We start from the raw sequence: 26,498 nt of genomic DNA, 5'->3' as shown, positions 1-26,498 counted from the left end.
TTTATTTTTATTTTTATTTATTTGTTTATTTTTGCAGTATTGGGTTTGAGCTCAGGGCGTACACCTTGAGCCACTCCACCAGCTCTTTTTTTGTGAAGGGTTTTTCGAGATAGGGTCTCTCAAGAACTATTTGCCCAGGCTGGCTTCTAATCACGATCCTCCTGATCTCTGCCTTCTGTGTAACTAGGGTTACAGGTGTGAGCCACTAGTGCCTGGCAAAAGGAAGGAGAGGGAGGGAGAAATAGAGGAAGAAGCCATTTGCAGTTAGCAGCTCAATTTTTTTTTCTTTTTTGTGGTACTGGGGCTTGAACTCGGCTTCATGCTTGCTAGGCAGGCCTCTACCGCTTGATCCACTCCACCAACCTGTTGAACTTTAGGTCACAATACTTTATTCAAAGGCAAAGAAGAATTTCTCTTTAAAAAGGAGGAGGGAGGCTAGGAATATCAGTGGTAGAACACTTCCTTAGCATGCATGAGGCCCTGGGTTTGATCCCCAGCACTACAAAAAATAAGTAATAATAATAAATACTAAAAAGCACACCTTAACTATAATAAGACAGACGTCTCAGGGTGAGTTCATGGTTAGCACCAGTGGTCACAGTGAGCAACAGTGAAGTCTTGTAAATTAGCTCTGCCTCTCTTCCCTTATCCTGGCACAGCTACTCAGATCTCACCACCCACCACCAGGAGTAATCGTAGGGGGCTCAGATACTTGGAGTAGAGAATTACAGCCTCCCTTCCTGTGGCCTCTGAATTCATCTTCTCCAGGTCAGTGTAGAATTGGCAGAGGACATGAACTACAGAAAAGGAAATACAGATTATTCTTCAATGTACAATAAATTGTTCATATAGGTTGTGATAGGAGAGATGCAACTTTAAACTGCAATGAAAAAAAAAAACATAAATTGCATTGAGATATCAGTTTCATTTTCATCTTCTAGTGAATAGAGTTAAGAAAAAAAATTTGATGGCACATTCTTGGTGAGGCTGGGGGAAAGAGCAGGAAAGTGAAACCATCAAGCATCCATGGAGTTGAGGGCTTGGCTCAAGTGGTAGAGTGCTTGCCTAGCAGTAGCTAGGCCTTGAGTTCAAACTCCACTACCTCAAAAAAAGAACCCATGGTCATGGAGCACAGGTGGCCCAGTAAATCCTGGTGGATTGACGATGGGTCGGGGTTCTGGGTAGATTTGCAAGAATGACATGGATGTGGGATACTCGCCACAATCCTGACTTAATAGAAAAAGGACTCAAGGACAGGCCTGGAAGCCAGGCATGGTGAGGCATGCCTGCAATTCCAGCTACTCAGGAGGCAGAAGCAGGAAGACTGCTAGTTTAAGGCCAGTCCAGGGAAAACTGGCAAGACCCTAACTAAAAAACAAAATGCAAACAAAAGGGCTAGAGGTATGTTCCAAATGGAGAGAGCTTGCATAGCAAACATGAGGCCCTTGATTCAATCCCTAGTACTGCAAGACAAAAGAAAATAAAAAAGGACGGTTGCAGGGCCTGGTGTCTAGGAAGCTGTAGTACTCTACCACTGGTCTGTTCCCTGATCGTCTGTCTTAGGTCTTATATCCTTTCTATTCCACTGATGACTTTTAGACTATTAGGAATTTGAAAACTGATTGAATCTCCCTCATGAATTCATGAAACCCCATTAGCCTGTGTCACTTTTGGTTAGGAGTTCTGTCACCAGTTCTTTGGCATTAGGACCCAGGAGGTTCCCTGTGTGAGCATTATGGGAAGGACAGATGGTAGGGAAGTACCCTGGGAGCACAGGAAAGATCAGAAAGGGTTCTGTTTTCAGACAAATTTGTGTAGTATAGGAACAAATAACAAGCTAGCGATGTAGCTTACATCACTAGAGCACCTGCCTAGCAAGCGTGAGACTCTTGAGTTCAAACTCCAGTACTGCCAAAAGAAAAAGAAAAATAATAACTACCTTTCTAGGGTCTCTTTCCAAATGCAGTTTTTGTCAATGCTTAACCTCTTTAGCATTTTGTCATTAGTGCAACCTCATGCTGTATCACAGTCTTCATCATTTTAAATGTTAGTTAGTATCCTGCGTAGGACTTACTGAGTCACTGGATACTTGGGCTGATTCCAGTTTTTGCTAGTATAAATAATTCTGTGGTGTGCATGTAGTTTATTCTTTATTGCTTGTTTTTCTTATCCTATATGTGGAATTTACGTGAGGATCAGCACAATTTATTAAAGGTTGTCTCTGGGACTGAGGGTGTAGCTTAGTGGTAGAGCCTAGCATTTGTAATGCCCTGGACTTCAGCCCCAGCACTGCAAAAAGTTAATTAAGAGTTGACTCTGAATCACTATAAATCATATTTCACAATTTAGAGTATTCCAGGTCTTTAAAAAACCTCATTTAATTCAAAGGAATAAACCAAACAAAACCTTTGTATATTTTCCCAACTTCTTGTTTCGCAGGTTTGTAAATTCACATAGTAAGTGAAAATTAATACTGATACTCCCTTTACTTAAATTTCCCAGTTGTTAGCATTTGTCACAAGTACTTTATCTCCTTTCCTTTCCTTCCTCTGTCTCCCTCCTTTTATCTCTGTCTACTTGCACACACACATACACACATAATTTTCTGCCAAATCATTTGAAAGCAGATCTCCAGCATAAATGAAATACCATTATAGACCTAAGAAAATTTAATAATAATTCTATAATAATATATGAAATGATGGAAAGTAAAATTTTCTTAATTGTCTCCAAATGTCTCTTATTAGTAAATTTTATTTTCCCAACCTAGGATCTAGCAAGGTTTTATTTTTATTTATTTTTATTTTTATTTTTTAAAAATTTTTATTGTTTTATTATTCCTATGTGCATACAATTCTTGGGTCATTTCTCCCCCCACCCCCACCCCCTCCCTTACCACCCACTCCGCCCCCTCCCTCTCCCTCCCACCCCCTCAATACCCAGCAGAAACTATTTTGCCCTTATCTCTAATTTAGTTGAAGAGAGAGTATAAGCAATAATAGGAAGGAACAAGGGTTTTCTAGCAAGGTTTTATGTGTTATAGTTTACCTTTTTGTGTTTTGAAACCACTTAGAAGACAAAAGAAAATTCTTGAGTATGTTAAAAAACTGTGGAATATGTGCCACGGGATTCTTCCAGATCACTAAGTTAGACCTTAGTGGTGAGCCAGGAATTTTTCCTTCAAATGAAATGTTATACACAGCCCAACAGGTTTGATAGAGCATTGGCGCTGCTTTGTGGGTAGGGATTGGAGCCTGAATTTAACCTCTCTCTGAGCCACCCTAGAAAACTACTGCCCTTGGCCACAGTGTGCCTCTCTAAAGCCATCAGGGTTCCAGCAAGCTTTTGGGCCACTGGCCCATCTGATTAGAAAATGTTTTCTTTATCTTTTAAGCCAAAGTAGCCAGCTGAAGTCTGTGCCTGTGTCTCCTTGCAAATTGGCCTGGCTTTTGGCCACTGGATTAGAAGTGTTGTTCTTGTTGCAGCTTGGTGACAGCTGGCTCTCTGCTCATTTCAGTGGCGGGACCATTGGATGCAGTGTGTGTACTTCTTGCCACAAGAGGAGCCCGTTGTACAGGGTGCAGCCCTCTGCCTGGTAGCCCACCATGATGACTACTGTGTATGGTACAGCCTTCAGAGGACCAGGTATGCCTTGGAGTAGAGGACTGGGCCTTGCAGACTGGGCATTGGTATAAATTTCCCATGTACAGATCCTGTGGAGATGTGAGTGGGCAGATTTAATCTTGACTAAAATACAATCAAAGGCTTTTGAGGAGATTTGTCATTGTGTGTATATGTGTACTCAGAGGCTACAGTGGGTACTGTAATGCCCTATTTCAAACACATGAAATGCCTGGAATCAGAGGGTTCTGTAATTGCTGATGCCTACTTGACAGCTGATGTCTAGACTTGGGTCCTCTAGAGACCTGTGGATATAGTCCCTGGGCCCAGGTCGAGTTCTGCTGGGCAGGTCCTGTTGCCATGCCCTTATGCTGTCTGGTGCCTTGTGGCTCATGCTTAATCAGTTTTGACTGTCTTTTCATCTTCTGGCCTAGCCCTGAAGAGAATGGCAGAGTCCACCAATTGCGCCCTGTGTGTGACTGCCAAGCTCACCTCCTCTGGAACCGGCCTCGGTTTGGAGAGATAAATAATCAGGACAGAACTGATCAGTATGCCCAGGCTCTACGGACTGTAAGTGTTCCACTGTGCTTGTGATTTCCATTTTGCTCTTGTTATTTTGAAGATGGGGTCTCTCCAACTATTTTCTCAGTATGACCTCAAACCTCATTCCTCCTGATCTCAGACTCCCAAGTAGCTAGCATTACAGGCATGAGCCACTGGCTCCAGCTCTAAAATTTCTAAAATGTAAATCTGACCATGGAACTCTCTGGCCTGAAAACCTTTGCTCCCTGTTGCCTGTAATAGAGGACTCTGCTGGGGGTCCCAGATCGGGTTTGGAGGGGGTCTTGGAGTTGTGACAGGAATAAGTGTGCACTTGTGCATGTGTATGTATTTTTCAAGGGGAGGAAGGATCCAAGCTGTCATAAGCTCCTATCTGAGAGGTGTATGGTCCATAAAGACATCCCTGCCTTGGTAGACACTTAAGAACACTTGGGGCAGATGGCTGCCCCATTGTAGACTTAGAGATGACTTCCTGCAAGTGAGGCCAGGCTTCTGGCTGGGTTGAGAAAGGTCTTTCCTGGTAGTGGGCATTGGTGGAAGATGTGAGTAAAGGCTGGACTGGGTACTACATGGGCCCAGCAGGCAGCATGACAGCATGGAGGCCAAGGGAATCCAGCCTGGAGTTCCGACGTAATGGTCAGTCTGTGAGTAGGGTTTGGAGGAAGGAAGCATTTCTGTAAGTTTGTCATCAGGAATCTCTAGACAAACTGAGGAAACCTTTCTCAATTTACTCTTTTCCCACAGGTGCTGACACCAGACAGCATATGCCTCTGTGTCAGTGATGGCAGTCTGCTCTCCATGATGGCTCATCACCTTGGGGCAGAGCAGGTACTAGACACATACCTTCCTATCAGCTTCCTAAGGATGGTTTGTTTTTTCTCTCTCTCTCTTCCACTTACTTTTCACCTTTTTTTTGTGGTAGGACTGAGGTTTGAACTCAGCGCTTTATGCTTGCAGAGTAGGCACTCTACTGCTTGAGCCACACCTCCAATCCATTTTGCTTGGGTCTCATGAACTGTTTGCCCAGGCTGGCCTCAAACCACAATCCTCCCAATCTCAGCATCCAAATAGTTAGGATTACAGGCATGAGCCACCAGTCCCTGGCTATTTTTCATCTTTTAAGGTTGGCCCTTGAGTAAGGACATTGGGTGGTCCAGGCACATGGTTCTGCAATCAAAGCTCTTGCAAGTGCAGCTGTTGTATGGAACAGGCTTGGTTTGGGGCCAAAGAATTTTGACTGCGTGTGGGGCCAGGAGTCAGGCAATATCTACTACCAGGTAGCTGCAGCCCAGGGTTCTGTGTTGTAAATATCACGGGCAGAGTTGTTTAGGCTGCATTGTCTGCTTTAGAATGGTCTTATCACATTTTCATTTTGAATTTCTTCTTCTGCTAAATGCATCTCTCGTAACACAGCATGTTGTTCTCTTTAGGTATTTACAATTGAAAGTTCAGCAGCTTCCCATAAACTGATGAAAAGGGTAAGTGACAATTATCACTGAATTAACAGTACCCATGGGACCTGCCTTCCTGAGTTGGGATAGGTAGCTTTGCAGCAACATAGGAATCGAGGAGCTGGGAGAAGTAACTGCTGCATTGAAAGCCCTGCTTCATGGCTTCCTGCCTGGAGAGCTTGCTTTCAGAAAGGCTGACATCAAAACAAGCAAATGTTTGGGCTCAGCTTTGGCTTTTTTTAGTAGGTGTTCTGGGGCTTGATATTTTCAAGATAGGGTCTCAGGGACTATTTGCCTGGGCTGGCTTCAAACCTCAACCTTTCTGATCTCTGCTTCCTGAGTAACTAGGATTATAGGTGTAGGATTACTGGTGTGAGCCACCAGTGCCTGGCTCTGCTTCAGCTTTTGTGGCTGAAGTTTAGGCTTTTCTCCTCATTCCATGTGAAATTCAGAAAACTAAAATCTTTGCAGCTTAGAATTGAATGATCCCTTCTCTACCTCCCCTCTCCTTCCCTCCTCTGGGATCAAACCCAGGGCCTGAAATACACTAGGCAGGTGCTCTACCTCTGAACTACACCCTCAGTCTGAGATTTTTTTTCCTAGACCAAAACAGTACTTTAGTATAAATGCAGTAATTGTGCCATTTTCTTTCTAAGATGTTCAAGGCTAACCACTTGGAAGATAAAATTAGTATCATTGAGAAACGGCCTGAGTTGCTAACATCTGCAGACCTGGAGGGTAAGAAGGTGAGGACTGAGAGCCTTTCAGTCCCTGGGGCTGTGTGAGTAGGGGGCGGGCCAGCACTGAGATAGCCCAGCTGTACCCTGTCCTCTGGGCCTCTTGGTGTTTGATGCACCCCACAGAATTCACCCCTGAGACCTCGCCACAGTGAAGACGGGTAAAATATTTGTTGAGGCCCAGTGAGCAGAGAACTGTGATCCTCTGAACTCAGGCTCATCTGTTCCTCAGGTGAAGGTGGAGCAGCCTGTTGGAGTTAAGGAGCAAAGTGTACCTGTCTTCTTTTCCCACTTGTCTTCGATTTTTCCTTCACAGCACCCCTGTCTTCATTTCTTCTTCCTATTCATGTCATGTCTTCCACCACAGTTGCTCTTCCAGCCTACAGAACCCATCCTGTCAGGGGATCTTGGAGTTACTAAGCACAGTCTCCCTGTAGGCTCCTGCTGCTTTGATTGTTGGGCCACCTCTCCATTCCTAAGAGACTACTTGTCCCGGGTTTTTTTCGCTCTTACCTTTCTGCCCCGCTCCTTCTCAGACCTCTTCGTGGTTCTCTCTCTTTACTCAGTCCTTCCCTCATGCTATTTTTTGGCACTCTCCCTTTGTCCTTCTCCCTTCCTGCTGTGTTTTCTGGCTGGGTAATCACATCCCTTCCCATGTGTGAACCCGTTACTCTGAAAGTTGGTTTTTACTGTGGGTAGACCTCTTTGCATTTATATTCAAATCTCTTATATTCAACCAACCTGTTACCTTTTCTTGAAAAATCCCACAAGCTGGACTCTTCTAAAATACAACCTGTCATCCTTTATCTTCTGCCAACCTTTTCTTCTTCTTTTTTTAATGTAACAGCTTTATTAGGATGTAACTGATATGCTATAAAATTAAGCCACTTGAAATATATAATTCAGTGGTTTTTAGTAAATGTAGAGTTACACATTTTAGAGCATTTCTGCTTAAACCCCTTACATCCTGTTTGTGGTCAGTCAGTACACTACACCCATTCCCTGGAGCCAGGCACTCACTGCTCTGGCTTCTCTCTCATACATTTGCTGTTTCTGGGCATTTCATAAAAACAAAATACTGCAGTGCATGGTCTTTTGCATCAGGATTCTGTCACTGAGCATGTCTCTGAGGTTCATCTGTTGTGGGATGTGTCAGTATTTTGTTCCTTTTTAATGATAAATAATATCCCATTGTAAGAATCTGCCACATTTTGTTTATCTGTACACCTGTTGGTAGACATTTGTGTCATTTCCAGTTTGGGCAATTTTGAATAATTCTGCTATGAACATTGCCGTGTAAGTTTTTGTTGAAGATATATTTTCAGTTCTCTTAGGCAGATACCTAGGCATGGAATTACTGGATTGTGTGGTGATTATGTTTAAGTTTTTAAGAAACTGCTAAAGTGTTATGTGGGTGTCTGCACCATACATCCCATCAGTGTGATGGGACAGTTTCTTGTTATCCTCTCCAACACTTATCTTGTCTCTTTTAGTATAGCTTTATTGATACTTAATTCATGTACCATACAATTAACTCTTTTAAAGTATAGAATTCAGTGATTTTAGTATATCCATAAGATTGTGCAACCATCACCAGATCAAAATTAGGACATTTTTATTAGTCTAAAAAGATTCTCCATTTTCATTAATGGTTGCTCCCTATTTGTCCCCAGTGCTCCGAGCCCTAGGGTACTCTCTAATCTATTTTCTGTCTCCACGGGACAGAAAATCTATTTTCTGTCTCTGTTTGCCTGTTCTGGGGCAAATAATACAGATGGAGTCATACAACATTGGCCTTTTGTGACTGACTGCTTTCATTTAGTGTAATACTTTTTTTTTTTTTGTGATACTGAGACTTGAACTCATGGTTAAGTACTTGCTAAGCAAGTGCTCTACCACTTGAGCCATGCCTCCAGCCCAGGTAATACTTTCAGGGATCATCCATATTGTAGCACAAATTAGTACTTCCTTTTTTGCTATACTAGGGATTGAGCTCAGGACCTTGAGTTTGCTGGGCAGGTGCTCTACCACTTGAGCCATACCTCCAGTCCTTTTTCTTTCTCAGATAGGGTCTCATGCTAACTTTGCCCAGGTTAGTCTACAACCTTGATCCTCCTACCTCTGCCTCCGGAGTAGCTGAAATTACAGGTGTATGCCACCATACTTGGCCTATTTCATCTCTTTTTATTGCTTTTTATAATCTATTGGATGAATAGATCACATTTTATTTATCCCTTTATCAGGATAGACATTTGTGCTGCTTCCACTTTTAGGCTGTCATGAATAGTGCTACTGTGAACATTCAAATACAAGTTGTCATTTTTTTCTCCCCCAGGTGAGGGTTTAGAAGATAATTAAATTTGTAAGTCATTTCTATGGTATGCTGGCCAGACTTTAGGTTCCTGTTGAATAAATTGGTGAGAGTAAGCATTTACACTTTGTTGCCACTGTTGGGTGAGGGGTGGGGGCAGGGAGGTACTCATGGCCAATCCTGTTCTTGCTTCCAGTATTTCCATTGTGTCTCCCCTCATTTCCATCCCCTGAGACCTTGGCTTCCTCTCCTCCCTTTCTGTACCATACTATCCCCCTACCCTCCAGCCTTAATGTTGCAACACTCACCTGAGTCACCTCTTGTCCTCAGTTCTACCTACAGAGCTCTCCCCACATACTTCATGGTCTTCAGAAGGATCTTGTAAAATACAGTCCTCATTTTGAACCCTGGTGACTTCCTCTTGCTTCCAGGGCGAGTTAAGTCCCCTTAACCTGTCATCAACTGCCTTTGAGTGATCTGGTTTCTTTTTTTTTTTTTTTTTTTTTTGTGGTACTGAGGTTTGAATTAAGGGCTTCATGCTTACAAAGCAGGTGCTCTGTCACTTGAGCCACACCTCCAGTCCAAGTGATCTGGTTTCTGTCTTCATCTCTGACTTCCCTTACTGTTCTGCCCTCTATATCATCTCCTGACAAGTTCCTGGAAGGCCTTGCTCTCACTCATTCCTTGCTTGACATTTTCCCATTCCTGTGGCTTTTCTGACTCCTAGTTATTCATCTGTTTACTCAGCAAATGTTTACTGAACATTAGCCCTCCCAGGCACTATCCTGGGTGCTGGGGATACTGTGCTGCTGGTATCACCCTTGTGTGGTGCTTGAACCCAGTGAGAGCAACAGAGTTCAACCAACACTGATAGTGGGGTGATACAGCTTTGAGTGGGGATTGGCAGGATGCCATTCTGGAACCCATACATGCAGCCCTTCCTTGCTTCTGTCACATGAGGTCAGCTCCCATCCTTGTCTGTGTCCCTCTTTCTATCTGCACTTCTGAGGGCTATACTCATGTCTTTCTCTTGTATCTTCAGAGGTAGGTACAGACTTGGCGGGCTTATTGTTGACTGATTGAGTGAATGAATGAATGAATGGATAGATGGATGAATGGCCTATTACTTCCATGTTTCTATGAAATTGCTTATTTGACCTTCAGTTGTCAACTGAGAACTTCGGAAACCTGAGTCCTGCTTTCTGCTCTGGTCACCAGGTCTCCCTCCTCCTTGGTGAACCTTTCTTCACTACCAGTCTGCTGCCATGGCACAACCTGTACTTCTGGTATGTCCGCACTGCTGTGGATCAGCACCTGGGACCTGGTGCCGTGGTGATGCCCCTGGCTGCCTCGCTGCATGCCATGATTGTGGAGTTCAGGGTAGGCCACCCAGAAGGCTTTGCAAAACACCAAAGCAGAAGGAGGGTGGGAAACCCGTGTTCTTGAAGAGCCCTTGGGTGCAGATAGAATGACTTGGGCCTTCATAACTTGAGCCTTTTCTGAGTCAGTGTACCACAGAGCTGAAGAGAGTCAGCCTGTGTCTTTAAAAAGCAGTAATTTGACATATGAAATAGAAATGGCTATGTGTTGTCATTTTACAATCGCAGCTTATCAGAATAATTAAAAAATATAGATTAAGCGTTTCGGGAGACATGCTGTGCAGCTCACTCTGCTTTCATTAAGAGCAAAGGCTCCAGTTGTTAAAGCGTTTGGAGATGGGGAGTCAGCTTCTTTATGAGAGAAGAAATTGAAAAGCTTCATTTTAATTTTCTCATCAAAGCAGAACCACAGTCGCAGTCATTTTGGGAAAGGCATTTTTTATTAAAAGGATTTTGAAGTGCTTTTAACCTGAAATGTAGAATAAATTGCATTTGATATTTCTTTTGAATGGCTCTATCTAAGCCAGTGTGGTGGTGCACATATAAAATCCCAATACTTGGGGGGCTGAGGCCAAGAGGATTGCGAGGTCCAGGCCAGCCTGGGCTGCGTAAAAAGACGCTATCTCCAAAAAAATCAAAAAAAGGAAAAAGAAAAAGAATGTCTCTATAGGAGCGGAGTGGCTCCGTCACTCGATTTCTGAGCATTTCTTCTGATTTCTACCTAATCAGATTTCCTCATGAATTCTGTTTCTCATGGCCAAAGAGGAGCTGTAGAGAAGGACACTTATTCCCAGGCATATGTCCCAGGAGAGAGAGGATAGAAGCCTAGAGTGTCCTTCTGAGCTTTTTCCTCTCCATCATCCCCATGCCTTGGAAAGCTGCTTACAGATTTCCTCCCAAAAGAATAGCACTATGGTTGTTCTGGACAGGAAGCGTAAACTGAACCCTGGTGGTAGCTCTGGCTGATTGTCCCCTTAGAGGAGAGGATTTGGCATCATGTTAGTCTGTTACTGAAACTACCCTGGCTCTTTGGTCTCTGTGTCCCTTCAGCCCAGGTAGTCTGCCCCAATTGTGCAGGAACAGCACAGTTCTTTCTGGCCTCTTGATCTTTCTCGTCACCATACTTCCTTGTGGCTCCTGGTGGATGTAGGCAGGGCTCTTCTTTCCTCATAGGACCTGTGGCGGATCCGGAGCCCCTGTGGTGACTGTGAAGGCTTTGACGTGCACATCATGGATGACATGATTAAGGTAGGCAGGGCCACAGCTCTGAACACTGTCCTATCCACCCTTTATGTCATAGCCATAGACCTCTACAGGGACCTGGTTCTGGCGCACAGGCCAGAGTACAGAGCTTTTCTATTTGGGGAAAGAAACCAGGTGTTGCCACTATGAGTGTTAACCTGACCCAGTCTTGGCCATGTTCTGGGCCCAGTAATCCCTGAATCAGAATCTCTAGCTATGATCCTAGTGTCATGACAGCATTGAAACTGCTCTTGCCAGTGCCAGCAGCTTATTTTCTGTTGGGACAACCTTTTCACAAGGTCCTTTGGTCACCTTCTGTGCAGCCAGTTTTATTTTGGGACTGTGTCCAAGGGGAGAGTGCTGAAGTATTGGAAGGGATATGTAAGGAGGTCTCTGCAGGGTTAGGTGTGTAGCAGATGTTGGTATTTCCCTGAATGTCCAACTGACCACTGGGGTCTGCATTCCCCAGAACCCAGGGAATCATGATATCAACAGTGATACATGGTTTTGTGAGGATTGAGGTGAAGAGTCATGACATGTACATGTAAGAAAGGGTGGGGCAAGGGGCATGGGCCCATTTTTATAACTAAGAATATTCACATTACATGTACAGGTAAAGGGGATGGAAGAGTGAACTCCACAGTACTAGTGTGCGCTTAGAAAGCGACACCTTGCCCTCCCACCCTCACTCCCTTTTAGTTCATGTTTTTCTGTGTGAATGAAGGATTGTTGTATAAACAATTTGGTTGTTTTTGTACTAGGGTTTGAACTCAGGGCCTCACATTTGCTAGGCAGTCACTTTACCACTTGAGGCATACCTCCAGCTCTAAAGAGTTTCTTTGTTTTGTTTTTTAAATAAGCAAAGATTTATTTTAGTACGATAGGATAAAGTAGGGAGAAAAGGGAGAAACATTCCCTGCTCCACACATAGGAAGTGGAAGAGTCTCCCTTAGACAGTTGTTTTTTTTTTTTTTGGTTTTTTTTTTTTAATATCTCATCTTCCCCTCAACAAAAACTGCTCACTGCTCCTAGAAATCTCCTTTGTGCTAAGGTGCTGCTCTGGGTCCCTCTGCCGCACTGGCCACTCTTCAGGGTCCTTCCTGGGCTCCTTCCATCCTCTGAGGTGTAGTGTGTTCTGAGTCTCCTGCAGATCTGCTCCTGACCCTGGCACTGCCAGTCTGGTGCCTGGTCAGTGTCTCCCTCTCTCCTGAGCTGAGACCAAGTAGCTAAGAGCAGTAACATCTCTGCTGAGTGTTGTCTGGCCATTCAACTACCATGCTTCCCCAGTGCACATGCCCTTCCCTGCCCCAGCTCAGCCCCACCCCTTCCACTGCTCCTATTCTGTACCAGACATCCTCTGTGCCAGTCCTTCCTTCACTTGCAGTTGGTTGTCAGGTTCCCAGGAGGCTCTAATGCAGGTTTTTGCCCCCATCACTCCTGACCCTGTCAGGGGACTATAGCTTCCTCCCTCTCCCACCTCAGCCTTCCTCCACACTGTGCCTAAGGAAACAGGTAGATCTGACCATGTCCTTGCTGCAGGAAAGGCCCTCCTCCCCATCACCCCCACCCTTGTACTTGCTCCTATTTGATCTATAAGACCCTGCTTGGAGTTGCCTCTTCCAGGCAGCTACCCTGTCCTGTTTTTGCCCACTGTAGCCCCTTTTCCCACCTGAATTCCTAGCCATTGGGCTTGGTCGTTTACATGTCTGTCTCCCCTCAATCTCTGAGCCTTCCATTGGGATGATATTGTGGCTGTAGTGGTCGGTAGTAGTGAGTGTCCAAATGTCAGATGTTTTTATCCACATAGACGCCTGGTCTTCAGAGTAGTTCACAACTAGTGAGCTGTTGTCACCTCATTTTAAGAAGGAAGAAAATAAGACTTAGAGAGACAAAGTGACTCACTGAGAAAAAACTGATGAATGGGAGGAAAAGAGAGAATTCCACAGGCCAACCAGGGCCTGGTGTCATTTGAGAGAACTTGCTACCCACATGACCACACCTTCCCTGAGGAACTTGGGCCATGGAGGTTAGGGTGCCCCTGGCTGGCTCAGCATGTCTCTGCAAACCTCTAAACCCCTTTCTCCTCTCAGCGTGCTCTAGATTTCCGGGAGAGCAAGGAGGCAGAGCCTCACCCACTGTGGGAGTACCCCTGCCGTAGCCTCTCGGAGCCCCAGAGAATCCTGACCTTTGATTTTCAGCAGCCTGTCCCCCAGCAGCCTATGCATGCCGAGGGTTCCATGGAGCTGAGAAGGTGAGTGGAAGCTCTGGAAGGCAGTGGGGATGAAGAAATGGGAGGAGTTATTACCCACTTAGTGAAGCAACAGCTGGCGGGGCTCACCACATATCCTCCTGTCCTTATTTTATCCTTCCTGTCCTTTCTTTGTGTTCGTCCCATAGCCTCAGGGCATGTTTAAGGAAGGAGGAGTCATGGCAGGCTTTGTCAAGGTTCTCTTATTGAATCATAGCTGCAGAGAATGAGAGTTTGGTTACTATGGTTACCCATTGGCCCATTTTCCTGAACTCTCTTGGGAATTAAAGCAGGTTAGGGTTGGTGAGGGCTGCTTGCTGCAAGGCATGGGAGATCCCACCCAACTCCAGCTCCCTTCACAGAGAAACATTCTCTCCTTCTACCTAGCAGAGGGCATGAGCAGGGGCCACAGCTCCCAGTGCTCTGTGAACTGAAGGCAGGCAACCAGACTGGGCAGATATTCTTGCTGGTGTGGACTGCTGCCCAGTGTGTCTGAAGTGCAAAGGCTGCACTCCATCCCTGGACCACAGCCAATGGGGGCTGACTCTGTGGCTGATCAGTCCTGCCTTGATGTTACTCTTAGTGCTTTGCCAAGCAGTGGGGAGCAGTGGAGCTTCTGAGCTGTGGCGTCTCTTGCTCAGCTTTTTCTGTATGGCCTTTCAGTAAGGTGGAGTGTGGAGTGTTAGGATCTCCTCACTGGGCAGGATGGGAATGATAAAGACCAGAGGTTTCAGGAAAGTAGAGGGAAGCCCCAACTGTGCTCACCCATCTCTGTGTGACTGACTAGCACAATGATTCCTTCCCAGGCCTGGAAAAAGCCATGGGGCAGTCCTGTGGATGGAATACCACCTGACACAAGACAACACTGTCAGCACTGGCCTCCTGGAGCCCTTGGAAGACAAGGTAGTGCCATGTGCACCAGGCCCAGAGTGTGTGCTGACTCCAGAGTAGGTGTCACTTCCCTCCCCACACACACCCTCCTCTGGGTATTCCTGTCCTTTGTCCTTCAGTCCAGATGATAACTTCTCAGCAGCAGCTTCTCACTGCAAGCTGCCTGGGCTGGACACTGGACAGAAAGGTAGCCTGGATGCCAGGGATCCTTACCATTTTCTTGCTGCTCATCCCACAGGGGGATTGTTGCTGGAACCCCCATTGCAAGCAGGCTGTGTACTTCCTTAGCACCACCTTGGATCCCAGGATGCCACTGGATGGCCCTCGGACAGTCAGCTATACTGTGGACTTTCACCCCCACACCGGAGATATCACCATGGAGTTCAGGTTCATGCACACCCCAGACTGACTCTCCCCGGTTGAGAAATAAAGGCTACGGGCTCTGAATGGATTGCGGCTCATTGGGGAAGGCATTCATCTTCTTCCTGGGACCTGCTTGCCCTCTACAAAGGAGACCTCTTCCATCTTGCATTTTTGTACTGTTGGTTCCCATCTCCAGATATGGTAGGCAGCATGGACTGGTGACTGATTTCTATCTGAAGGGATCAGGGAGACCACCCTGCTTGTGGTTCTGAGGGTTCAGAAGGCTCTAGAGCAGAGACATCTCTTGCTCTACCTGGAGGAGAATGGAGACACAAGGCTTTGGCTGGGATGGGGGTGGGGCTGCCTGGGCAGTGCAGCTAGAAGAGCCTGCCTAGTCTGTCTGCTTTCTTGGAACTTCTGCGTCCCTATGGCTTGAACACCCTGGTGGCACCAGGGCTAAGAAGACAAGGTTCTGACCCTTCCTCTGCTAGGTAGCTTCACTAAGCCTTATTCATAAGTAACTGAGCATCTGGTCTCAGTGCACACTAACAGATGGCCTGCCAAGCCCCAAGAGCTGTGCAGAGGCCAGGTTAGAGGTTGTTGCAAAGCAGTTCTTAGAGGGCAGCTCTGGGAATCAGCCATCAGGAAAGGGAGCCAGGAGGTGCAGCCCTTTCCTGCATGCCCCATTATATCCATGACAGCTGCCCCCTTAGAAATCTTGGGCCAATGAGATAACATACGGACCACCCCAGCTTGCTTCACTAGGGACCATCAGATTCCTAGGTCGGCCACACAGCCTTGCTTCTCCCATGCACTTGTTGCCCTTTTGTTGTTGACCTCCCAGTTCTCACCCAGTTCTCAGGATAAGGAGATACCCAGTTAAAACTCAGATAACCCTGGGTTCTTGCATTTCGGGGCAGACTTGAACTGTTCCCTCTCCACACATAGTTGTCCCGCACTGCTCCCAAGTTGTCCAGCTCGTGTCTGGACTCAGCATGGCCCTTCCCAGCTTGTCACTCAAATAAGAAAAGAACATCAACCTTGAGCCTCACAGTTTTATTTCCTCCTCATTCTTCATCCTTCCTTTCAGCACCATAAAAGGAAAAACTGACCTCTCTTTTCAAAAATTTTTATCAGGTGTAAAGATTGTTTTTCTTCTAGGGAAGAATCGTCTGGATACATATTTAATAACTTTTTTTTTTTTTACCAAAACCTTAGGTGTCTTAATCATATAAAACCCCTAATGTCCCATGAGGATACAATACAGAAAAAAATACAGAAATTAAAAAAGTGTTTTTTTTCTTTTTTTTTTTAAAACAGTATTTCTAAATCTCAGCAAGTTAATACAATAGTTAAAAAGCCTCAAGATTAATATCTATACTTAAAATTTAAGGTGGTTTTGGACAAATGAAAATGAACATTTCCTTCCTAATCTGGCCCCACCTGCCTGAGGCTTCCCTTGAGGTGGGCCTGGAGCAGGCAGAGCCTGAGTTTGAGATCTGGGCAACCCCTGTAACACCCCCTCCCAGGCCTTAGATGCCACAGAATACAAGATCCTGGCAGTATCTTTTTCTCATTTGAAAATTGACATGGAAAGTCCTGGCTGTCCACAGGCCTGGGAGTTACAGGCAAACCATGGTGAAATGTGTGGCAGGCAGAAGGTCGCAGCCTCAGCGCTGAGGGAAGTGGTTGGGGGAGCTGGGAGGCAGGACTTCCCTCCTCTGGACGCCAGGACCTGACTGGGCAGAGGCGACCTTATGAAGATAGAAGATGACCGAGGCACAGGGTTTGACTTGCCTAAGGCCGCCCGGGAGTTGGAGGGGAGGAGCATGTGGTCCTGACTCCACACATGTTGCCGTCACCCTCAGCGACAGAAGCTGCTGGAGTCTAGCACAGAGACCCTGGCCTTGCCTCAGCTACTCTCCCTGTGTGCACAGCAGTGTAGGTCTAGGGGTTGGGCCTGCCCACTTGACCCCTGTGTGAATGAACTGAGTCCTTTCTGTTCCCACAAGTGGGGGACTTTCCACCCCACCAGGCCTCTCCAGTACCTTGGGAGGCCAAGCCCTCGCAGGAGAGAGGCACATCAGAGCCCAGAAGGGCTTCTCTTGCTGAAGCAGCCTCTCCCTTGCTCTAGACACTGGGCACAGTGGGACCTTGGCAGAGTAGTGTTCCTAGGCCAAATGGTTTAGAGTCACCAGAGACTCATGTTCTAGCGCCAAACTGCCCAGGTTCTGCAGGATTGTCCTCCCCCAGCAGAGAGTCTAGCTGGCTTCAGGCCACCCTCTTGGTCCCTCTTTCTGCTTAGTGGGTGACAAGGCACAGCTTCAGTGCACCAGCACCAAGAGGTCCCAACAGCAGGGTCTTGGTGCTCCTTCCAGCTTCTAATAGGCAGAGCTGGCTCTGAGCCAGGTTGGATGCAAGGTCAGGGTACTTTGAGGAGACCAGCAGGGTTGTCAAAATAGTCCCTCAAGTTGGAGCCCAGCGCCTTGAAACAGACCCTCTCCATGTGGTTGGAGAACAGCTCTGCATCTGAAGGCAGGTGGGCAGAGGCAGTTTTGCCTGGGAGCCTCCATCCTAGGCCCAGGGCAGATGGAGGGCCTGGATTGTTGGCCAGCTCTGGCATGCTGAACCTGGGACTGGCCCTGGTCATATGGCAGAGTGGCTTCTATGGGCCTGAACACCATCTAGTACCATACCTTGCTCCAGACAAGCAGTGGCTATTAGCCTGGCCACCTCAACCTGCACACTGGTGAGGGACAGGTCACTTTCCACACCTTGGCTTCTGCCCTTCCTTCATGGTCTCCTCCTAGACATGGGATAGCTATTGAGGAGGGCAGGCCTAGGAGGCCAGAGTTGAAGCCCCTCCTGGGGGCGGGGAAGCGGTTCCTGAGCTCAGCCAGCACATGGATAGGGAAAAGTCCCCAGGGAAGGATTGGTCTGGAACCAGAGAGGTGTTTGGAGGGGTGCAGGGGGCTCAGCAGAAAGAAGAGTACATAATGACTTGGATACAAGAAAAGAAGCTACAAACCTGTCATTTTCAAAATTAGGATCCTCCCCTACCCCACACACTTCCCTGTTAGGCTGAGTTCCTTCCTGTAAAAAAAGTAACACCCTCTTGGGTTTCCCATTATGGCTCCGCTGCCCCTATCAGTCTCCCAGAGGAGCTGCTGGTGGGCAGGAGCCAGCTTGACCCCCAGTGTGTGGACTAGGGAAGGGACTCCGTTTCCGGAACAGCAAAGTTCTACCTGGCAACTTGCAGACCCTTTAGAGTGAAGAGTGATTTTTAACTTTTCTGTTTTCTTTTTAAAATGTAATTGCCCTTGAATGCAAGACCCTGGCAAGAGCCCTGGGCTGGCCAGTAACAGCCCTCACTTCGGTCCTCTGTCCCCTGCACGCAGTCTGGGCTGGAGGCAGAGAGCTGGTGGCCGTGCCCAGGCAGTGCTTCTTTGGCTGGTTCTGATTGTGTTTGGAGTCTGGCCTTGGGGGAGGCCCAGGCAGGGGTCTGTGTGGCTACAGTGTGGCGCATGGCATGCGGGCGGCAAGCATGCGAGGGTGCGGGCATGCGAGACAACATTGGCAGCAGACAAAAGTAACGAACCCCGACGAAGCTTAAGAAGAGATACAAAGAGTACATAAACCCCGTCTTCGTACTAACCCTCGGGTTACAAACTAGGTTGTGCTGTGTAGATCTGTAGAAAATTACGTTTGGAAAGAATGGCACTGATTAGACAGCCAGGGGCTCCCGGGCCAGCCTGAGTCCTGTACGCTGATAGGGCCCAAAGGTGCCAAGCAGTGATGCTTCCAGGCTCCCTGGGGAACTGACCATGGCTCGCTCCTGTCCCCTGCCCTTCTCCCCCCAGCACTGCTTGATAGAGTGGACACAGCACAGGGATGGGCTGTGGCTTGAAGGGCTGGCAGAGTCCCCCCACTGCTCTGGATGCTGGCGACTTGGCTGGTCTATGCCTCCTCTTCCCCTGAAGACACCATCAGCCGCATGGCCACTGGGAGGTGGTCGGTCAGGCCGGACAGCTGGGTTATAAAACTGAATTCTTCCACCTCCTGGGGAGGGCATGAGAGAAGGATTCTGATTAGACCCTAAGGACCTGCAAAGGAGGGGCCTGAGGGCCGGGGCAGGTCCCAGATGTAGAGAGAAAGGACCCAGGATCCCAGGTCTGGAAGAATGACAGCTCTTTTTAAAGGAGCATGGGCAGGGGGTGGGGTCTAAAGAGAGCTGTCCCCAGACTCACAGCCTTCCAGTCGGGGCACAGCCCCTCCTCAGCATGCAGCATGTAGTCGATGCGCCGGCCATTGCCCTTCAGCAGGTCCTTCCGCCCCTTCTGCCCAGCCCCTGGGCTCTTGCTGGTGGGGAAGGCCAGGTACTCCCTGCGGCCCTCCTCACTCTCCAGGACCCTGTCGTGCAGACAGGAAGCAAAGTGAGCCTCACACCATTCCAAGGGTCTTGCAGGTCCTGTGTGTGGAGCCATGATCTCTTCACATAGTGAGAAGGGAACAGGTTGGACCAAACTTCTGTCTACCCCGTGGCTCCACAAAGGGCCTGGGCTAGAGGGAAGTTGAGTAAGAGCCTGCCAGTTCCTGGCTGGGAGGAAGGAGGGGCACACACCACAAGTTGCCCTTTGTCCTTAGGCTGGCAGCCTTTGCTTTCCTTTCTGAACTTGGACATTGGTCATGGCTCTCTCCTGGCTGTGATCTGTGGTAGAGACAGCTGTCTCTACCCCCTCTCCAGAAGAGGTTTCTCTGAGCCAATAGAGGCCTGTTTGGTGGGAACTTGGTCTTTGCCATGAGCCTCAGGGACCCATCTCTCCTGCCCCACAACTGTTTCAGGTTGGCAGGGTGCAAGAGAGCACCCAGGCCCCATGGGAGGATTCACTAGGCAGTAGTGTGACCCAGCTTATGTCATGAAACCTCTGAGCCCCCATCTCCTCTTCTCTGAAACAAGAAGGGTTGCTGTGGGCCCCAAGATGTTTCAAAGAATGAGCTATTGTCCTATTTCTCAAAACAAGGAAACTCATTGGGTGCTTAAGTGCCCTTCCTGGTCTATAAGGAGGGCAGGCACATGGGCAGGACCTGTTGCCCTCTTCATCTTGGGTCTTCTGTCTTCCTGTCATCACTTCCCTGAGACAGCAGGGTGCCTGTCTCCATCCTGCTGGCTTTTCCTCTGGAGCCCAAGCCCTCCCTCTCCTGGACAGGCAGTTTAGGATTCCTCTGGGACCCCCTGTTGCAAGGGTCAGGCTCAGGCCAGAGGTTGCCTGGGGAGACACTGCCCAGGCCACCAAATGGTTAATGCTGGACAGACTCCGAGACCTGGAAAGGCCAGGCTGGCAAACACAAGTTCCTACAAGTTTTTTTTTTTTTTTAAATCAGCCTTAAGATAAATACACTAATGACATTCAGTACATTGTTACAGCTCGAAGATATAATCCATTACTGTCCTTTGCCTTTGATAATTAATTCTAGCATCAATGATCCGAGAGTTACTGATAGTCATTTTTTAATCATCATCTCATGAAAAGATAATTTTCTCGGCATAGGATGATGTTTCAAATTTAGTCTATAATCTAATTAATTGGCTTAAATTAGCTGCAAGGAGTCATGGCCATGGCTCTGTGCAGTCTCAGGCTATGAATTATAAGTCAGTTCTGCTGTTGGCCTCTCCACCGTGTCCTTTATGGAAGCCTCATTAGGTTTAAGAATGAAGTTTGGCTGGGGTGGAACTGTCCCCTCTTTGAGAATAACTGGCTTGTATTCTCTCTGCTTGTGTTTTTATTTGCCTAATTGGTGCCACAACCTGCCAGTTCCCTTCCATACACACTTTACCCAGTGGCCCTGCTATAGGGCTTGGCCCTTGGTCTGGCCCTGGGAAGCTCTGATTCCTTTTCCTGTACCAGCAGGATCCTGGGCTGCTGGTCTAGGAAATGGCCCCTCCAGACACCATGAAGCTCTGAGATTTCTTAGCAAGGCCAGCCTCCAGCCACCTGTTATCAAGGCTCCAGCTGGAGATCCTGAGGCTGTCAAAGCCCTCATTGGCTTGAGTGAGCTCCTCCCCAGCCCCCATCCTTCCACCACCTGAGTTGGGCCTTGGTGCCTCCTCCAGACCTAGAGCTGATTGGGCAGCGGCATAGGCACTTACTTCTGCAGATTGTCAGGGGTGCACACATCCTCATCATACAGGCCATTTGTGTCCAGCAGGGTACCTGGGGACAAGGAGGAGAATGGTCCAGCCAATCTTGAGGAGATAGCCTCTATGAAGTGGGGAATGCCAGAGCTTCTGGGAGCCCTGGGCAGCTAACTGGGGCCCATCCCTGGCAGTGGGACTTTGGGAAGACTGAGAGAAGCCCAGCCCCTAGCCAGTCCCTCTCAGGCCCACTCACCAATGGCCCATGGCTTCTCCTCCCCAGGTCCCAGACGGCAAGGGTCCTTGTAGCGTGTAAACAGGGAGTGCTGCTGCTCCAGCTTGTCATCTGTGTGGGGAGGAAAACAGGGAGGAAATGCTGTGCAGCTGTTGCCACCTTGAGGGGCCTGCTTCCCATCAGTTACTCATACCTGGTGCCACCAGGTCCCTGTCCCTAGGTTGCCACCTGCAAGAGGGTTCTGTGGTTCCACAGTGGTCCATCTGTTGTTGTCTGTGACCTTGAGAATGCCCCCCAACTCCGAATTCCAGTGTTTAGCGTCTGTCTATCCAACAACGGTGATCACTGTCCCTCTTGTCCTATAGAGGACAGTGACCTCAAGGCCTTCCCAGATCCTGTGGCAAAGTGTTGTGAGGGGCTGGCCGATGCTTCCCCAGGCTGGGACGCCTGCCCTTTTCCCAGATCTGGGTGCCTAGCCTTGAGGGAGAAGTGGACCCTACAAAGCTCAGTGAGGGAGATGACCTGCTTGGGATTCCTGTTTATTTTGCCAGCTCATTGAGCCAGATGGGCCTTTCTTTGACTTGGGAGGATCCCAGGAGCACCCTGAATGTGGAGTTGGCATCAGGCATGTGTCTATGACAGATCTACAGGGGCCTGGTGCTGGGACAGGAGCTGGTATGTCCAGGCATGTTGTCACCACATGACTGCAGCAGCCTCCCCCATGCTGGGGACTGTGTGTTCGTGGTGGGGACACCCCAGATCCCACTCAGTTTGGGTCATCACTATTGTCGGGACATGCTCCCTGGCCAGGAACAGGTTGAAACAGTTGTCACCTACTGCTACCAGATAAGGGCACCACCCTGAACTCCAGGTGAGACCTTCATGTTTCCTGCTCTCACTACAGGTTGGACCTGAGTTCACGGTCACCCCATCCTCATCTTCCCTTGGGAGCACTGACCAGAGTCAGTGAGGCTCCCAGGCCAAGGGAGGCTTGGAGGCACCCTTGTGAGATCAGTTATTTAAACCAATTTTGTGTGTGTGTGTGTATCCCTGGAGTTTGAACTCAGGGCCTCATGCTTGCTAGGCAGGCACTCTTACTACGTGAGCCACTCCACCAGCTCTTCAACCAGTTATTTAAAATTTCACTGATGATGACTTTTACTCTCTTAGCCTAGTTGTTTAAGGCAGGGTTACCAGATTCCCAGGGTTCAAATTCCAATTCAACTGCTTACGGCTGTTGATGTAGGGCTAGTTACTCAACTTCTCTTGAGTCCCAGCTTGTGGAGAAGTACAATGCCTATCTCTTCAGGTCATTAGGAGACTTAAATGAAATACCAGTTTGCTTCCTGCTTGAAGCAGAGTAAGCACTGAATAAATGTCCGATGAGTATTGTTAGCTGACTCTCCCTTAGTCTGAGTTTCAGAGGCTCAGGTTTGTTTTTAGGGAATTGCTTTGCCTCCAGTGAGGGAGGGGCTGCTGAGCTTTTGAAGTAGAATGTGGGCTCTCCTGTTCTAGGTTTCTGGGCGATAGAGATATCAGTCTTGCTAAATTATCTTACTAAATTTCCCACCTACACTCTCATGTGGAGCAGGAGGTTCTGCGAGCTGCTAACCCAAGTCTCTCTAGCTATGTCCTGGGCTCATGACCTGCCCAGAGCAGCAGACCCAAAAGGGGAGGAGCGGAAACTCACCTGAGGAGCAGTTGTCAAAGTTCAGATCTCCACAGATGACGTCAAATGCCACCAGCTCCTCGGGGTTGGCTGCACTGGACGAGGAGGTAGATTTTCGGAAATCAGCCAGCCAGTCCTGAAGCAGGTCCAGCTGCTCACACCGGATGGCACTGTCTTCTGCAGAGTAGACAGAGACTGGACCATGAAGCTTGTCCCAGATCCCAGCCAGGCCCCAGGCATAGATCCCACCCCCAGAGAATCCCGGGCTGGCGACCTACCTGGTGGGGCGTGCAGGTGTGTGCAGGCGATATAACCGACAATTCTTTGGTCCTGAGGTGTGCTTCCCACCTGCACCTGCGGGGAGGCGAGATGTCAGTGCTGCCACCTACCAGTCACCATTGCTCTGAACACAAAGGGACCCTAGCTGTCTGGGTCAAAACCTCATAAGCCACTCTGTACCAAGTTCCTGGCTTGACTCTGGGGCCCAAGTAAGGACAGAACGTGTCCTGCTTCTAGGAGCTTTTGGCCTAGTTCAGGAGGCTGATGTCTAAAGAAAACATCAGCTTGTGGCATGGAACAATTCATGTGAGGCATCATGGGGGAAAATGCGGAAACTACAGCTGAGTGCTTCCCCAGCCCCGCTGTCTCCTGTGACTAGTGTCCACCTACATGACCCTCAGTTCTTTGTTCTTGTCTGGTGGCTCTTCCCTCCTTCCCTTGGTCACATCCTAACCCTGATGTGACCTGGTGTTCCTTCCTCTGAAATCAAGGCCAGATGTCCATCTGGGTGTACCTGACCTCAAAGCTCCCTAGTGAGTGGCCTTAGACCCTACCACCCTCCTGCTGTCCCAGGATTTGCCCTGTCTGGTTGCACGGTAAGTTGCTCCATCTTCTTATATAGGCCATGATCCCCTGAGGTCCCTGTCTTGGATGAGAGATCTCACCTATATCCCTGTGGCTCTGAGCTCTTGTGTCATGGGCTGGCTCATCCTGATCCCAGCCCTCTTTCCTCCACAGTGGCCTCATTGCACCTTCATGGCTTGACTACCTAGACCTCTGTCCTTGTCTCCCTGCTAACCTCCTTTACTGAGGATGGAGCTGCTGGGGTGGGCTGGGGCAGATAAGGTTAATACATCGATCCCACCCAACCTGCAGATGACCCTGGCAGGCCATTGCCAATGCTGGCTTAATAAAAATGGGCTTCTCAACCATCTCACCGCATGTAGCAACCTGTGCAAAATTGAGCCCTTGTCAGTGTGTTAATGGGGAAGTGAGGATGGCCACAAAGAGACAACCCCTCCCTGCCTAAGGGCTCTCCCAGGCCCTCTATTATGGTCAGCTACTAGTGGTCTTCATCAGGATGCCCCCCAGAGACTGTCATGGGCATCTGTCCCCAGAGTCTCAGCATCTCATTCTTCCTTGCATGCCTAAGTTGCCCTCCCCAGACTTTGCAGTTTCATTCAAGCTGGATTTTCTGAGGTGGTGAGACCCCAGACCTAGGAACTCCTCAAGGAGGTGTACTGGAGAGGCCAAGCTGCCAGTTCTAGCCACTGGCCAAAGGTACAGTAGCCATGTCACTTGCCATCTGCTCCAGAACCCTGGCCGCTGCTGAAGTCTGGTGGGTCTTCTCTTCCATCTGGCTTTTTCAGCAAAGACCCCTGGCTTTCCACAGCTCCTCAGCCTTCTCCCAGTCTGGAGCCCATCTTCCCTTCCCCTTGGAGTCAATGTCTAGATATTTCATAATGGGCTTTACAGACTAGAGTAAATTCACATGTTCACCATTCACTTCCTGCCCATATACCAGCCCCAAATGGCCCCTGAGGCCCTGTAAACCCTGTACTATTGTATGTGTACTATTAATAGGATGTGTACTATTGACACATCCTATTGCAGAAGCACATTTTCAAAACCCCAGCGCTCAAAAGGGGCACATGATGGCACTATTGTCCTTGTGTTCCTCAGGCAGCAAGTGAGCACTTCAGCTTTGACAATGAGGATGACACTAAATGTCTGCCATTTTAATAGATGGAGACACTGAGGCCCAGAGTTGTTACTGGCCACAAGGCTCAGGAAGGCAAGATGGGTTGAATCAGACCTGTTGTCCATCACAGAGTGCTCTTTGCTGCTTTCTGAGCCAAGAGTGTCTTTGCTGGGCTTCTCACGGGCCACCTATTTGTTCGTCTTCATGTGTCAGACTCTCCCTTGCACTTAGTGTCACTTGCCCTATGCTGAGTGCTGGACGGGGACAAAGGACATGTGCAGAAAGGCATCCCACTCGGCCCTTCTGCTGAGGAGAATCCGCCAGGGAGAAGACAGCGCCTAGTAGCAAAGCCACACACACCCTGCCTCTCTAACAGGCGAATGATCTTGCCAGGACCCACTTTATTATTTGCTGGGATTTATTGATTCCCGACTCATGTCCTTAGGCGCTGCAGACTCTTATGTGTTTCTCTTGCAAAAACAATCACACCAAGAGGCAGTGCCTTTTAGTTCTGGTGGGCAAAGACTGTCAACAGAAAAGGTGCTCAGAATTAGGCTCAATCGTACTGAGCAAAGGGATTCCAGGCCTTTCCTTCACAGGGAATCGAGTTTTCCCAATGGATCTGAACTATCACAGAATAAACCAGGAAGGTAGAGCCCACTGAGGTAGGTGGTGGAAGAACGGCACCATTCTCATGTCTCCAGCGCCTCTCCTGCTATGACTGACCCTCTGAAGTCATGCTGATTTCACTCCTCCATAGCAGAAGGACAATTATGCCCTGGGCCGACAGAGGTAAGTGGCAGGGGTGGGGGGTGGGGAGGGGACTTCTGTTTGCCAAGCACACAGCTCTGCTCTGGTGGGCAATATCTGATGGGACAACCAGGCTGCAAGACAGATGGGCACAGGATTGAGGAGCCCATGAAGGGAAAACTGTCTTGTACTGGGCAGGACCAAGACTAGCAGAGCATGGAGTATGGAGGCCGCTGGAGGGTGGTATGGCAGGGGCTGAGCATGGACTATGGGGAGGAACCAAGGAGAAATTTGGGCTTTCCCCTGAGATACTGGAAGTGGGAAGGGGAATCAGATCTGGTAAGGTCTGACAGGCCCCCATTGGGAAGTGTCAGACAGCCACAACCACAATTAGGCCATTGCAGAAGAATGGAGCCTGGGCCAAGGTGGTAGAGCTAAAGGTAGGGTGGAGCCATGGATATCGGAAAGTGAAATGAAGAGCCTGAGACAGGACACAGGAGCTGCCCCTCTGCGGCCCCTCTGGCTTGGGGATGGAGGAGTCTGGGAGAAGGTAGCTGGGACAGACATTGAGCTTGGTTTAGGAGCAAACTGGATGCATCCAGGGACTGGGTCTCTGGGAAAAACTGGGTTGGGAAGTCATCAGCAAGGGCAGAAATGGAGACTGGAGTCACACTCCCTGCGGGAGGTGCAGGATAGGGTGTACGGGTCACAGGAAAATGAAGAGAGCCAGCTAAGTGGGGTTGTCTCAAGCCCCAGCCCGGGCTGCCTGCAGCTGTGGGAAACATGGTAGGCTGGTGCTGCCAGACCTGTGAGATGTCAAGAGAAGTTGCAAATGGGTTTTATGTGATATTTAAATACTGGCCAATTTTAAAAACTTTCTTTTTCCCCCTGTGGTATTGGGTGTCAGGCATGCTAGGCATGCACTC

General features: G+C 48.5%; 2 protein-coding genes across 9 annotated transcripts in view; one reads left to right on the top strand and one right to left on the bottom strand.

Moving 5' to 3' along the window:
- Prmt7 (protein arginine methyltransferase 7) overlaps positions 1–14,888 on the top strand; it is a 40,154-nt gene extending 25,266 nt beyond the window's left edge. For all 5 annotated transcript variants that reach the window (XM_020181076.2, XM_074055771.1, XM_020181078.2 and 2 more), the window contains 10 exons: positions 3,518–3,645; positions 4,056–4,191; positions 4,927–5,010; positions 5,613–5,660; positions 6,290–6,379; positions 9,900–10,061; positions 11,234–11,308; positions 13,393–13,553; positions 14,357–14,453; positions 14,680–14,888. In XM_020181076.2, the coding sequence (XP_020036665.1) occupies positions 3,518–3,645; positions 4,056–4,191; positions 4,927–5,010; positions 5,613–5,660; positions 6,290–6,379; positions 9,900–10,061; positions 11,234–11,308; positions 13,393–13,553; positions 14,357–14,453; positions 14,680–14,850 (1,152 nt within the window). In that variant the 3' untranslated portion in view covers positions 14,851–14,888. The remainder of the gene's footprint in view (positions 1–3,517; positions 3,646–4,055; positions 4,192–4,926; positions 5,011–5,612; positions 5,661–6,289; positions 6,380–9,899; positions 10,062–11,233; positions 11,309–13,392; positions 13,554–14,356; positions 14,454–14,679) is intronic.
- Positions 14,889–15,845: 957 nt separating this feature from the next.
- The window catches only part of Smpd3 (sphingomyelin phosphodiesterase 3), an 82,788-nt gene continuing 72,135 nt past the window's right edge, over positions 15,846–26,498 (bottom strand). For all 4 annotated transcript variants that reach the window (XM_020181083.2, XM_074055773.1, XM_074055774.1 and 1 more), the window contains exons 4-9: positions 23,120–23,195; positions 22,863–23,018; positions 21,194–21,283; positions 20,953–21,016; positions 19,052–19,214; positions 15,846–18,863 (exon numbers count right to left, since the gene is read on the bottom strand). In XM_020181083.2, the coding sequence (XP_020036672.2) occupies positions 18,762–18,863; positions 19,052–19,214; positions 20,953–21,016; positions 21,194–21,283; positions 22,863–23,018; positions 23,120–23,195 (651 nt within the window). In that variant the 3' untranslated portion in view covers positions 15,846–18,761. The remainder of the gene's footprint in view (positions 18,864–19,051; positions 19,215–20,952; positions 21,017–21,193; positions 21,284–22,862; positions 23,019–23,119; positions 23,196–26,498) is intronic.

Source organism: Castor canadensis, chromosome 15, assembly GCF_047511655.1.
Source record: "Castor canadensis chromosome 15, mCasCan1.hap1v2, whole genome shotgun sequence".
NCBI lineage: Eukaryota > Metazoa > Chordata > Mammalia > Rodentia > Castoridae > Castor > Castor canadensis.
Note: the sequence above shows the minus strand (reverse complement) of the source record. Positions and strands in the feature narration are given on the sequence as shown.